General features: G+C 35.9%; 3 protein-coding genes across 3 annotated transcripts; 2 read left to right on the top strand and 1 right to left on the bottom strand.

Moving 5' to 3' along the window:
- Nucleotides 1–739: 739 nt before the first annotated feature.
- On the top strand, nt 740–3,754 carry LOC105631019 (putative receptor protein kinase ZmPK1). Its single transcript, XM_020678031.3, has one exon. It carries the CDS (start codon nt 980–982, stop codon nt 3,116–3,118), a length of 2,139 nt encoding a protein of 712 aa, XP_020533690.2. The 5' UTR covers nt 740–979; the 3' UTR covers nt 3,119–3,754.
- A 1,420-nt stretch (nt 3,755–5,174) lies between these two features.
- Nucleotides 5,175–6,448, bottom strand: LOC105630904 (transcription factor MYB44-like). Its single transcript, NM_001308783.1, is given in 3 exon segments — nt 5,175–6,332; nt 6,335–6,350; nt 6,352–6,448. Coding segments are annotated over 3 exon segments (939 nt in total). The 5' UTR covers nt 6,377–6,448; the 3' UTR covers nt 5,175–5,434.
- Nucleotides 6,449–13,193: 6,745 nt separating this feature from the next.
- Nucleotides 13,194–14,841, top strand: LOC105630906 (putative carbohydrate esterase At4g34215). The gene is made up of 2 exons (XM_012212896.4): nt 13,194–13,960; nt 14,238–14,841. The coding sequence occupies exons 1-2, from the start codon at nt 13,367–13,369 to the stop codon at nt 14,547–14,549; spliced, it is 906 nt and encodes a 301-aa protein (XP_012068286.1). The 5' UTR covers nt 13,194–13,366; the 3' UTR covers nt 14,550–14,841.
- The last annotated feature ends 8 nt before the right edge of the window (nt 14,842–14,849 follow it).

The raw sequence follows: 14,849 nt of genomic DNA, 5'->3' as shown, positions 1-14,849 counted from the left end.
TAAAATTAATTGTAAAAGAAATAACATCTTTAAACATTAGAATAAAAATCATGTTATTGACCGTCTACATGAAAAATTATTGCTGAACAAGATCAAAGTGAACGTGAATGTGAGTGTAATTTTTTTTTTAATTATTATCATATCTTTATATGATTTTTATTGGTTAAAATATTAAAAATTATTTTTTATAAAAAATTAAAATTTATTCTTTTAGTGTAAATTTAAAACTTAAAATATATAAAAAATTAAGTTTTATGTAAATAAGTTAGTGGAGAAATTAAACGTTTTTTCCTTTCGTTTACCTACTCTATTGACCATTACATTGACTTGGTGGTTTGGATAGGGGGAGCTGTCACCATCAACTCTTGCCTTTTCGTGATGGTCTTTTACCTGCGTGTCATGGGGAGACACAAGTCGTCAGCTTTAGTCTATACAGTATTATAGAGAGACTAAACATTAATGTTTGTACTGTATTTCCTTACAGGAAATTAACTTTAGTAAATAAAAATTGCATAAAACCTTTTAAATTTAATTTCAAAATTCGCAACTGGAAACAAAGTGAATTGATTACAAAAATTGTCACATCACAGTGTAAATACTTACGATAAAATTCCACAATTTGTACGTGGAAAAGTATCATTGTGTTTTCTGTTTTGTTCACAACGACCTATTTAACCTGATTTAACATTCAAATACTACTAGATAGAATTTATTTCTCTGTTTCAGGCTTTCAGCTCATTTTTAGTTCCCACATGGCCACTCGGTTTTTCTTGCTAGTTTTTTCACTTCCCTTTCTATGTTCAGGCTCTCATACTTTTCTGAATAAACAAACATCTCTCTCCGTGGAAAATGCAGAAACATTTTAATTTCAGAAAATGGCGTTTTCTCTGCAGGATTTTACCCTATTGGCGATCAAGCTTATTGTTTTGCCATTTGGTTCAATCAACCTTTCTGCAGAAAAAATTGCACAGTGGTTTGGATGGCTAATCGCGATACGCCTGTTAATGGAAGACGATCAAAGCTCTCTTTGCAAAAAACAGGTAATCTTATCTTAACCGATGCCGGTCAGTCCATCGTTTGGGCCACCAATACTGCCTCTGTCTCCTCAATGAAGCTTCAGCTTCATAACAATGGCAACCTTGTGCTGCAAAGTATGGAGGGTGATAAACTTTGGCAGAGCTTTGATTCGCCAACAAATACTCTTCTACCTCAGCAACCACTCACCAAAAACGTTCGCCTTGTTTCTTCAAGAAGCCAAACGGATATCTCTTCTGGTTATTACAAGCTTCTTTTCCACCAGGATAATATTCTCTTTCTTGTGTTTGATGGCCCTGAAACATCAAGCGTATATTGGCCCGATCCATGGCTTTTGGACGATCAAATCGACAGGTCAAGATATAACGATAGCAAAATTGCGGTGTTTGATGATAAAGGCCATTTCTTGTCCTCCGATGGAGTGAAGTTTCGATCTCTTGATTATGGTAAAGGGCCGTATAGAAGACTGACTCTGGATTTTGATGGCAATCTTAGACTCTACAGTCTGGAAGAGGAGAATAGGACTTGGTCTGTCACATGGCATGCTACATCCAAACCGTGTAGGATTCATGGTGCTTGTGGACCCAATAGCATTTGTATTTATGATCGGAATCTTGGCAGGAAATGTACTTGTCCACCAAGATTCAAGATGAAGAATCAGACGGACTGGAGCTATGGATGCGAACCAGAATTCAAGATTCCATGCAAGAAAAAAGATGTCGGCTTTGTCAAACTCCATCACGTTGATTTTTACGGCTACAATATACACCTGCTTAAAAATTACACCTTTGCAATGTGTAAAGAGACTTGTTTAAACATGTGCAATTGCAAAGGATTTCAACATAAATTCATAGAGGATGACGGTCACTATAATTGTTATCCAAAGAGGGAACTGCGTAACGGACACCTTTCAGCAAATTTTAATGGAACTCTGCACTTGAAGTTTCGAAAATCTGAGATTTCTTCTTTAAAGGGAAATCTGCAAGAATTTCAATTAAATTGCTCGATCCCATTGAGGAAGAATTTAAATAGGAGTTATGACAAGAAAGGTGGAAATGGATCGTTGAAGATTTTGCTTTGGTGTGCATCTGTAGTTGGATGGATTGAGGTGGTTAGCATATCTGTCGCACTTCTCTTCATATATAGAACTCGACTACGTTCAGAGGCAGCTAATAAACAAGGCTATTTTGCGATTGCCACTCGCTTTAGAAGATTCTCTTACGCAGAGTTAAAAAGGGCCACATGTGATTTTTCCAAAGAAATTGGAAGAGGAGGAGCTGGTGTTGTCTATAAGGGAGTTTTACCTGATCAACGGATTGCCGCGATCAAACGATTAAATGAAGCTAACCAAGGAGAAGAAGAATTTTTGGCAGAAATAAGCACAATCGGCAGGCTAAACCATATGAACTTGATTGATATGTGGGGATACTGTGCAGAGAGAAGTAACAGGCTTTTGGTGTACGAGTATATGGAAAATGGATCTTTAGCTGATAATCTAATGTCAAATGTGCTTGATTGGGAGAAGGGATTCGATATTGCTGTAGGCATTGCAAAAGGCCTAGCTTACTTGCACGAGGAATGCTTAGAATGGGTTCTACATTGTGATGTGAAGCCTCAAAACATATTACTAGATACTAATTTTCAGCCAAAAGTAGCTGATTTTGGCCTGTCAAAAATTCTAAACAGAGATGGCACTAGTGATCTAACTTTCTCAAGAATAAGAGGCACCAGAGGTTATATGGCTCCTGAATGGATTTTGAATCTACCAATCACTTCAAAAGTTGATGTTTACAGCTACGGGATGGTTGTGTTGGAAATGGCGACTGGAAATGGTTTCCAGACAACTGGCAGTGAAGGGGTGGGAGAGCACCAGGGGTTAGTGGCAAGGGTGAGGGAGAAGAAATATGGAGCTGAATCCATGGCAGTTTGGATACAAGAGATTGTAGATCCTGCAATTGGTAGCCAATGGGACATGAACATGTTAGAAATTCTAATTGAAGTTGCTATGCAATGCGTGGAGGAAGACAAAGACGTAAGACCTACCATGAGTCAAGTTGTTGAGATGCTCTTGCGCCATACATGATTGTGTTTAGCAGCTCTGCACTCTAGGAAGTTGAGATTATTTAACTTCTATTTCCATTTGAGGCAAAGAATGCGTGGACCAGATTCCTACTGTCAGTTTTAGCCAGGAACCATTAGTATCTAGTGTCAAGTTTTGGAAAGTAGGATCTGATATTAGATTTACAACTGGTTTACAGTGACGAAGACAAAACAGGTTCAACAACTCGCTAAGTTAAAATCCCAACATCAATTTGTAAATATCAAAAAAGTTCACTGTGTAAGGCAGTAAGGCACAGAAAATTTAACATAGTCCTAACTATTACTATTTGCTAAGAAAGAAAGAAGAAAAAGAAAAAGTCATCTCAAAAAAGGAAGTGAAATTTCTATTCAAGATACCTCCTTGTTTATGCATAATTAAGAATGATGTGATGAGCATACTGTGGCAAACATGCTTAAAATGAAACTTTTGCAACTTTTCTTTTCTTTTCTTTTCTTAGTTGGATTTTCTTTTCTTTGGAGAAGTACATTGAAAAAATAAATAAAGAGAAGGGCTTTTTGAAATATTTGGCAGTGATATTTATGTTGATAGGAAGAATCACACTTGCTGTCAGAAGCAACCTGGACCTAAAGGAAGAACAGTTGAAATGCTTATGAAAGATATTAGCAAAATATCTATAGATTTAAACGATGGTTTTTGGAATCACATGTTCAATTGTTAGCGATATAGAGACTAATATATTTAGGATTCTGATCCTTCATCTCCCATTTTTCCAAATTACTTTGAAGTAGATCTTACATGAGGAAAAATCAATGTGCAGAAGAAACTAGCGTTAAATATTAGTGTCAGTCCAACACAAGCCTGTGAAAGTGTGAAATATTAGTTTGCTTTAGGAGCTAGGTTTTTTTTTCCCCAGTTATCTTGACAATGAAGAGATCAAGTTTTCTGAATGTTTACTACTTTGTTTTGGTATAAATAAATGAATTTAAAAGTACAAAACTCGATTATAAATCTGTTGAATTTTATAAAATTAAATTTACCAGAGTGAAAGAAACAACTTATATATATATATATATATATATATATATATATATATATATATAATGAACACGAAAACAAAACAATAAATTGAACAAAATTCTAAAAGTGCACTGTGCAGTGTGCACCACTTCTCAGAAAAGGAAAACAGAGTAAAGCCCGAAGTTCAAAAACAGGGCATGTAGGATGTTGGTTATTGCCTTCTTTGTTAAGCAAAGGAGTGAGTTTCTTATTTCTTTTCCGCGTATTTGGAGATTCAATTAGATTACTTTTTTGTTTTTAAATTTTAACATCACGGTTCTTTACACTCTGAGCATTTATTTGAGTTATGAAATTGCTAAAAGAATTGTTTTTGTCCCTCTAGAAGGCCCTACAATTTATCTGGGTAAATATATATGACAAACAAATGATTGAAGGCAAATCTCCAGAATATGCTAAAGCATTTAGTTTGGTGATCCAACGTTCAATTCCTATATTCTCACAACGTAAAGGAAGGAGGAGGAGGAGGAGGAGGTAGCACGATTTAGATGCAGAAAATGCAATGCTGAATAGTCCAAAAGGAAACTTCCAACATGTATTTTCAATTTTTGCACATGACCAAAAACATTTGGTTACAGCCAACAACAGGCTCATAATCATTTTCCCCAAGTTGGTTTCTCCTAGTCCTACTAACCCAACTAACAAACAAAATTATTCATTCACACTTGAGATTTCTGTGTTCCAAAGGACAAGAAAACTGGCATTTCACTTTTATTGGTTTATGATTCACTATGTGCAAACAAAAACGGTTGTCCTTTCTGTTTATCAACTGTAACCAACTTGGTCACCAGTTAATTGAACCTGTCAGTCTGTCCTCTATTTCTGTTAATTTCAATTCCCTTATTTACTATTTTGTTACTTTAATTTAATATCTAGAGTCCAAAATAAAAGGAATAATTAAACAAATCAAAAACATAAAAGAACACAAAAGATTTTTCTTTTTTTTTTTTTTTTTTCTGAAGTCTATATTCAAAAAGGATTTTTTTTTCTCCTTTTTTTTTGCTTTTTTTTTTTATAACTCATCTAAGATCCTCTTCTTCGTCTCCCATAAACAGTACCCTCTAAATACCATTTTTGTTCCACTGTACACTACCAAAATTATTACTTCTGTATAAAGCAACGATTAAAGCAAATTAAAGAAACAAAGACGACCGTTCCCCCCTCCCTCCCCCCTCTTTTCTATCATCTCTTTATGTCTCCGATTCTTGCTGAGTCGACTCGGCTTGGATCATCACCATGATCACTAAAAGCTACTCTGTTCAACTACTCGATTCTGCTAATTCCAATTCTCTTAACCACAGCATTCCTAATGGCTTCAGTTTGAAAGCACATGCCATTCTGTTCAATACCTGACATGTAATTTCTCACTTCCTTCCTTATCATCTCTTGCATCACTGCCAAGAACTCAGGATTAAAGAACTGCTTCTCAAACCCAACACAGTTCTGTTGTACCGCTGGAACTTGCTGCACTGGAAGAGTAGCTGGGGGCATCGCCGGTGTCTGTACAACATGCGTTGGGCTTAGTCCATGATTGAATCCGGATCCTGACCCGGAACCAGATACCTGATTTGAGGCTTCGCAAGAATCGGATCCAGGAAGGGAGAGGCTCAAAGAGGTCGGTGGATCTGTTGTGGAAGAGGTGGCATCGATTGATGGACCGGGCGGTACAAGGGAACCCGTCCTCGCCAGGGGCCTGTAAACAGGGGAAGAAGCCATCCCAGGCAAGCTGGAGTCGCTGACATCGGATCCGGATGGACTACTCGGGTTAAGGTGAAGACCCGAAATGTTGGTGCCCGCACCGACGCTGGCGGATCTTTTGAGAGGCTGTTGTACGTCGTCGTTTAAGTCATCAGATAGAGAGGAGCATTTTCGCTTGAGAGTAGAGTTCCAGTGGTTTTTGATAGCGTTGTCGGTGCGACCATTGAGAAGGCGAGCGATGGTAGCCCACTTGTTGCCAAAGCGGGCATGGGCTCTGATAATGGTGTCGTCCTCGTCAGCGGTAAAAGGCCTGTGTTCGACCTCAGGGGAGAGCTGGTTGCACCATCGCAACCGGCAAGACTTGCCAGATCGACCAGGGATCGATTTGCTTATCAAAGACCAATTTCTAGGGCCATAGTTTTGGACCAGTCTCTGTAACGCCTCGTCTTCTTCAGGACTCCAAGGACCTTTGATCCGATCAACGTCTTTTCTAGCCGCAGAAGCCATCGATTGCGAGAATCCCGAAATCCTAATGAAGATGTCTATTAAATAAACTAGGTATTGAAATTAATTGCTATGAGGAGGACGGTTTCTTTGTGGCTGGCGGAGGCGGAACCTCACCTTCTCAGTTTTTAAGAGAGAACAGAGTGGAAGAAAGTAGAGCGGGTAATATATATGGAAGGGATAAGGATGACTTGCCAAACCGGTTATAGTGACCGGTCATAGCTGTTGAGAGTGGGGGATTCTTCCGGGCAAGGCAGTTACTAGTAAACAGCTGTCAAATAGACACGCGTCGCTTTATAATAGCTCAAGCTTACACGTATAATAACTCGCTCTCCACTCTTAAAAAGAATGGATTTTATCTGCAGTTTGCCAGAATACGGCTCGTCAGGTTCACACCAAATCACACAACCTACAAGCAACAATGGACGGTCTCGATTGAATTGATTTAAAAAAATAGAAATTTGAAAATTCTTAGTCAGCAAATGACATGGCACACAGCCCATTTTAATTAATTGAAGTATAAGTAAGGCAGTTAAAACAATGGAAGGTGAAGCAGTGCCAACTCATGTGCAAAATATCGGTATTTAAAAAGTTAAATGACCGTTTTGGAAGTTATAAATGGAAAGGGGTGGGTGGGGGTTATTTTTTTTTCCATAATATATATTTAAAAAATAACGAAAAATATGGTTGTTTATCTTATTATAAGAAAATGTTCAAAAAAGAAGTGAAGTGTACGGTTGGAGATGGATGGGAGCGGGGGATGACTTTGACCGAGACAGGCTGGAGAGCATTTACGTGAAGGATATTTTTCTTAAAAAATTTAGAAAAGAAGAAAAATATAGAGAGAGAGAGAGAGAGAGAGAAAAGGACGCACGGGAGTTGATGAGCTGGCGCAGAAAACGACAAAAGTTGAGAAGCAGAATCGGGGGACGAACGGTACTACAATTCTGTCAGTCCAGGCTGTCAAATTAGCCCCACTCAATTACCCACCCTCTTAACGGCCTACTCCCTAGTCTCTACAGTACCGCCACGTGCCAGTCACGCACCACCCAGTTTCTGAACTGCCAAAACCGACTCCACCGTCTTGCTAGCATTATTTAATAATATTTGAGGGTTTCTTGGTTGGTTCATTTTCCTTTGAATTCAAATTCTGAGACAAACGCTGCCTCGAAATGATGTCGTATAAAGCTCTTCTTCTTTTCCTTTTTATTTGTTTTGTTACTCGATAGTAATAACTTCACTGGTATGCTTTTATAGGGAATTAAAATTCAAATAGCGAAACTGAATAAGAACAAAAAAATTTGAAATGCCAAACAGTTGGTCTGTAATTCCCACCTAATCAAATACAAGTGCATTTAATTCAAAGTCACATTAATTTCAATTGAAAATGAAATTGCAACATCACACGTATGTAACCTGCACTGTTTATCCTTTATATAATTTTAATTACTATAAAATAGAGTCTCCTTTTAAAAAAACGACTTCAACTAATTGATTTATATATATAGTTGCAAAGATTAGTCTTAGCTACCATATTCATGTGTACCAATAATTTTAGCTTATTATATATTTATAAAATTAACTCTTTTTTTTTTTTTTTTTTTTTGACATCATAGTCAACAAATTTTTTTAAAAAAAATAGATCGGAAAAATTAGATTTCAATATTTGGTTCGTACTCTTTTAAAAAAAAATGAATTTGTGAATATGAGAAAGTTTTTTTTACTTTTAAACAGTGTAAAAATTAGATTTATATAAAAATAAAATAATTTAAATTATATAATAGTAATTATTGTTACAATTATGCTACTTTACTTCTATCGTCATTCAAATTTACTTTTTTTTTTGAACAGTTCAATTCATTCAAATTTACTTTATAACTCTACCTTTTAAAAAAATAATAATAATTTTTCATAAATTGAATTTCAATAATCAAAAGACCACCAAAATGAAAAGAAAAAAATAGAAGATTTCTATTTACAAATCCCTTTAGTTTCCAAGTTGAGGAAGTATATTATGTTATACTGTACATATGTATGCTTCTTCCAAAGAACTTTTTGGTTGGAATCTGTAGTTTAATTCTTAAATTTGGATAAAAAAATTGTGGCAACTTAAACTTCACTTTTTGTAATAATTTTATATTAAAAATAATAATTTTAAAATTTTTTATTTTTATACATAACATATTAATTTGATACGTGGTTAACACAATTTTGGAATAATAATATTTTTATATTTTTTAATTATTTAATAAGTGGCTAATCAATATAATTTATAAGTTGAGGTGTTCAAAAAATGAAATAAAACATTTAACAGGTTCAATTTTGAAAATTGAAGTGTTTAACGAATCAATTATATTTCTAAAAAGTTTATTTTTTTTAGGTATAAACAGTTTATTCCTTCATGATATATACGGGTTGGACTCACTAAATTATGTTATTTTTTTTACTCCATGAGCAAAGAAAAAAGAAAGAAGCACGAAGTATATACCAGAAAATTTCAAATTGTGACAGTTCTTTTATATGGCAAGTGCTAGTTTGATGTATGTTTACCCATACATCAAAAATGGGCAAGTCTTGTATTTTAAAATAGTAAGTAAATAAAAATGGCAATACAAATGTGCATAATAACAAATGGCACGTTAGCATGATTCATATACCTAAATTAAAAAATGAAAGGCCATAGCTAGTTGTGTTACTCAAAATTAAAAAACAAAAATTAATTCATATAAATTATAAACTAAGGGTCCATTAAGTTTGAATACAACTATTGAAATTAATATTTAAAATGAAAACAAGATACATTTTCCTGGGTTCACCGAGTATTTTGTTGATAAATCATAAACAATTTGTACGACTCACAGTCACCGAGTCGTAGACATATACAAACGAGATGGGTTGCTTTTGAGAGGAGAAAAGAACAATAAAAACAGAAAAGCAATTGGAAACAGAAAGTTGAATTAAGAGGGAAAGGATAGAAAGAGAGTGTCGTTGTCGTTCTTCAACATGCAGTCGTTACGCGGGAGACAGCTGTCTATAACATCTCTCTGCCATACACAACTACCCTCGCATGCCACGCGCACCCAACTTCCACCTAACCTTGTCTACTTCCCGTACTTCCACGTGACTCACTCCTCCGCACGAGCGCACCTCACGTGAGTTGCATTCCTCTCTTTCAACAATCTTGTGTTCTGCGTTCATAGATTAATTTAACTCTTTATCATTTCAAGAAAACTCTGCCCCATTTAAATTCATTAATAAATTTCTAAATGCAAATTTAACAGATTAATGAGAAAATTTTAACAATTCCGATTAATTAATCGTGGGCATTAGAAATTTAATCAATATCTAAATCAATACGTGCATTATAAATCTTATAAATTAAAAGTAAAAAATAGAGAAAAATATTGAAACTTAGCGTTATAGATAAAATCAGGATAAGGAAGAAGAGTATCCTTTTTGGAAATAGGAAAGGAAAGTAAGGGTATCATATCAATCATATAGAAAGGAACAATTAAATTGCTGACAAAAATTCTCATAATTCTGGTAATTTGGCAAGTAAATAGAGGAAGCTGATGTATATGTACATGTGCTATTGAATTAAACGAACAAACCCAAGGGCTAAGGGCTGAGGTACAATCATATAGGGGTGCATTATTAGCATTGGTTCTTCTGATGTTCAATATTTGAGGGCAGAGATCGGTCCCTAGGATGGTCACGTCTTTTTGCAACAACTATAATGCCTCGGATTCTCTCAATGCTGCCATATTTTAAATATGAAAAAAAGAATTTTTTATGGGACGATAGGTCACAGTGTCAGTCCTTAGAAAGTGCTACCTTTAAGTACAAAGAAATACGGATATCAATTCCGCAATTAGAGAATATGATTAAGGGATGTGATTTGTATTAGTATTAGTTAGAGGAATGATCAGTCACATGGCCTAAGAAAGAGGGACGATGTTTCCTTTCTTTGAAGCTCACGATTTAATTATTCCCTACTGGATTTAATTTAGTAGCTAATATAAACAAAAGTTGCGATTGCTACTCCCGATAAACCGTGGATCTAAAGAGGAACCACACATATTGGGACAATAATTTTATTGCAAGTGGCCATTGCTGGCTGCCTGCCTTGCTTGAATCCACAACACCATATGTATAATTTAGTAAACCAATTCGGCTATAAAGACCCCACAAGATATTTTACGCGTGTGGGTCTAAGAATAACCAAATTAGATTAACTTGTATGATTAATTACTATATTAAGCACATTTTTAATTTCTTAATTGCCAACATGTGGAACTTACTGTTGGTCCAGTGGCAAACGGTGACCTTCCCCTTTTGAATTATTGGTGTTGCAGTGCCACACGTAGACCGAACCAGATAGTAACTGTCAATCTGTCATGCCGTGTTGCTAGAGTCTTCGGGTAAAAATTTACCTATTGCCGATACATAAACACACCTTATCCACAAAACGATTAATTTTTTTTTTAAACGGAAGTATTTTTAATAATTCACTTAAAATAAAATAATAATAATTTTTAAAAAAGTTTCAATTAGTTCAGTTTATAAGTAGTTTTGCTCCCGTAACTGGACAAAAGAGACGGTGTATTGGGTGGAAGGCAGCACACACAATACGTAGACAAATCAATCATGACCAAACGTCCGACACCTTATGTGGTTCAATCATGTACCATTGAACTGTTTCTGTTAAGGAGGTGGGGCTGATGCCTAATTTGTCGTTTTATGCGTGACCTGGCAGTAATGGGGGGCCACAGACTTTAACGGACCTAACCGCAGTATTTTGAAAACTGTTGCCACGTCAACGCAAGCCAGCTGTAACCCACTTAACCGAGTTCCAAGAGAGAATCATACTCTTGGCATTCGCAAATAGAGTGTGTGTAGTGTGGGTCCCCTTTACCATGATTTTCCGCTGCTGCATGCATGCATGCATGCATCCATCCATCCATCCATCCATCATCGTACGGTGGGAATCGGAGAGCACCTGACGTTAGAGAGAGGATGCGGTATTATCGTACGGCTCATTCTATATCGTCTCTTCTCCTAAACTTTGGTCAACATATTCGGGTTCGATAAACCAGCATTTGCTCGTAATAGCAAAATTTTTTGAGTTGCGAGAAATCAAATGTAGTATTAGAAAATGTTTTATGTGTATTATTATGGCTTAAGCCTTATAGAGAGTGTTAAAATTGTGGTCGTAATTAAGTTATAGTCAATGTTTAAAAAAGGTCGGAGTGATATCCAGTTTTACTCAACTCGCTAAAGATAAACTGATTGACTGGTTTTGTAGTTTTGTTATGTTATATAGAAACCCAAATTAAAAATGCCTAAACCGACTTTCGATTTATTGGCGTAGTTAGCTCCATCACATCCCATCATTCTCCAACTACCAACCAATACACAGAAAGGAAGAGTTTCATATCTCAAAGCAATAGTGCTGGTCAAACTTTCAACCTCCCACTTAAACAATTTATAGAAGAATAATGTAAATGAAAATAAGATCGATAGTAGAAGAATTCAATTGAAGAAGTAGATAAATTTGAGGGGATAAAAAAGGGTATTTTGTAAAAGATGAAAAAGAGAGAAACTAAAAAATAATAGGGCGTGGTTCTCGTGCTTTAATTTTTAATGTAAAGAAGAGGAACAAGAGAGGTAGGGCCCAACTGAAGAATTGACTGCTCAAATAAAGTCATATACCTATCTGAGAATAGGGTAAGAATGAATGGACTGATACAAACCATTGGGTCTTCCTTCAAGTCATCCAACTTTTTCGTTTGTCATTATTATTGTTATTATTGATGATGTTTGTGTTTTAATGGAATAACAATAGTTTTTTATTAGTAGACGTACTTATTATATATATATATATATATGTAATCATCAAAGTGGATTACAACTAACATTTAGGTTTATGTTTGATAGTATGTATTATTTAAGTAAATCGTTAATAAGACGTTAAATTGAATTAATGATTTGCTGAAATAAACAAAAGTCTAAGGTGTCTCTATCACCATCAATATTCAATTTTGCAACTATATCTTCTGTTATTATTTGTTTTTTTGGTTATGGGTTAGAGGGTCAAAGGGTTGGCAATACAATTTTGATAGGTTGACCCGTTTGAGATAGAACCGGAAATGAATTTTGTTGTTGGGTACTTGGGATGTGGACGTGGATGCGCTTCAGTTTCTGCATTGGCCAGGCGGCTGTTTGGGCCTGCCACTGCCGTTGCATAAAGGTGAATGAATAAAAAGGTCGGCTTTGCGTTGATGGATACACTTACAATTTAATTTAAAAAAAAAAAAAATAATTTATTAACGTGCAAGTTTAACGGACCTTGAAATAATATTGATTCCTTGTAGGAGGATTTACTTTTTTATTTTGAATAAATGTTTGGTGTCCAGGACCATCTGCCAAGTTGGGCCATTATTCCTCATCGTATCAAAAATTGAATAGGCCTAGTTAAAAAGCTGTCTTACTTTTTATTTTCTTTATAAGCAAATGGTTTATCAGAAGAAACCATGACAAAGGACAGCTACTCTTCTTCTTCTTCCCTTTTTTTTTTTACAAAGAATTATACAGGATATTTATTACAAGCTCAAATGACATTATTAACTCACTGAAGAACAAAAACTATAAATATATTATAAATGAAATGTGAATCCCAAATCAATTAACTTTGTTTAAATGCAAAGTTGCTACTTTATTTTATGTTTGTATTTTTTTTATATTATTGATATCGTAAATTAAAACCTACTGCTTCTTTGTAATTTGTAATATACATAAACTAATAGCATGTGGTCTGTGATTAATTAATTTATAAGATATAATATTAAATAAAGAAAGTTCAATCAGAACGCATGAGAAATCTAACTACTTTGCTTCTAAAATCGGCTGAGATATGAGAAAGAGAAAGGCCGGGAGGGGAGATTCACTTTTTTGACATTACACCAACCGCGCACAAGCGAGAGATCCCAAAGGATGCTTTCCTTCTTCTTGTTGGCTCTTATAGCGCAAGCCACTCGCTTCGTCGCGTCTCAACAGCTACCCACAAACATATTTATTCTCGCCGGACAAAGCAACATGGCCGGCCGAGGAGGTGTGATCAACGACACGAAAACAGGCAAGACCACCTGGGATGGCATTGTCCCTCCTCAGTGCCAGCCGAACCCATCAATTTTCCGGTTAAGTGCCGACCTCATATGGGTCCCAGCCCACGAACCACTTCACGCTGATATTGACTATAACAAGACCAATGGGGTTGGACCGGGGATGGCATTTGCTAATGCAATATTGACCGAGGACCCAACCATTGGAGTGTTGGGTCTGGTGCCATGTGCGATTGGAGGGACAAATATAAGTCAGTGGGCGAAGGGAGGTTTCCTTTATGAGCAGTTGGTGCGGCGAACTCAGGTGGCCTTGAGGAGCGGTGGAGCTCTTAGAGCGATGTTATGGTATCAAGGAGAGAGTGATACAATAAATAGAGAGGATGCTGATTCTTACAAATCCAGATTAGAGAAGTTTTTCTTGGAACTCCGATCCGATCTGCAATATCCGTTGCTACCAATAATCCAGGTATGGATTCATTAATTTTCTAATACTGCTTATTTGATCTCAATAATTTTTATGTTATTCTCAATAATTTAATCTGGTTGCTGTCCTTTCAAGTGTGTTTGAAGTTTCTTCCTGGTTTTTGGTAGGAATTAGGATGTGATTCTTGTTATTTTATCTTAGACCAATTTTGGCAAAACGTTAATATTTTAGAGTAGCTTTTGTTTCTTGTAATGATGGGTGTAATCATATTAGCTAATGTAAAGAAATGGTAGTGAAAATTTTTAAATTGGCAAATTAGGTGGCTCTGGCATCGGCAGAGGGGCCGTTTACCGAGACAATAAGAGAAACTCAATTGGGAATTAAACTTGCCAATGTGAAATGCGTTGATGCGAAGGGACTGCCGCTGGAGCCAGATAGGTTGCACCTAACCACACCGGCCCAGGTTCAGCTTGGACAGACGCTGGCTAATGCATTTCTTCACTCCCCTCCTAACGCAATCCGCACCAGCAGTGACAGTAATTTTTCTACAAGACTTTCTTGTTCGTTATCCTACCATTTGGTAGGCCTTATATTAATATCTATTCTCATTTTTACCTTAGAACTCCTGTAACAAATACAGTGTTTTACTTTTTTATCCGGTAAAAAATGTTGTAATCTCGAGTTCTAGCTAAACAATGATGAGTTGCTACATTGGGCCAATGGCTGAAAAGAAAGTGGATTTGGGGGAATAAGGTGAGGTTGGGCCATGGTTGTATTCATAGAAATGTTCGGACTCAGAAAGCCCTTTACATAACCAGCCCGTAGCAGTTTCGCACTTTTAGTGAAACATAACAAGTTTTGTATTTTCTGTTTTTTATTTTTCTTTTTTCACGTAAATAAAATTCTAAAGGAATTAATATTTTTGTGATAT

The sequence above is a fragment of the Jatropha curcas genome, chromosome 9, assembly GCF_041381405.1.
Source record: "Jatropha curcas cultivar XTBG-Jc1 chromosome 9, XTBG_Jcur_1.0, whole genome shotgun sequence".
In the NCBI taxonomy this organism is placed as follows: Eukaryota; Viridiplantae; Streptophyta; class Magnoliopsida; order Malpighiales; family Euphorbiaceae; genus Jatropha; species Jatropha curcas.
The sequence above is the reverse complement of the archived record's forward strand: the minus strand, read 5'-3'. Positions and strand labels throughout refer to the sequence as shown.

Excerpts from the sequence above, each read along its gene's own strand:
- LOC105631019 (XM_020678031.3), top strand. The coding sequence starts at position 980 with ATGGCTAATCGCGATACGCCTGTTAATGGAAGACGATCAAAGCTCTCT.
- LOC105630906 (XM_012212896.4), top strand. The coding sequence starts at position 13,367 with ATGCTTTCCTTCTTCTTGTTGGCTCTTATAGCGCAAGCCACTCGCTTC. Across the intron at positions 13,961-14,237 it reads CGTTGCTACCAATAATCCAG|GTGGCTCTGGCATCGGCAGA; the intron begins GTATGGATTCAT and ends TTGGCAAATTAG.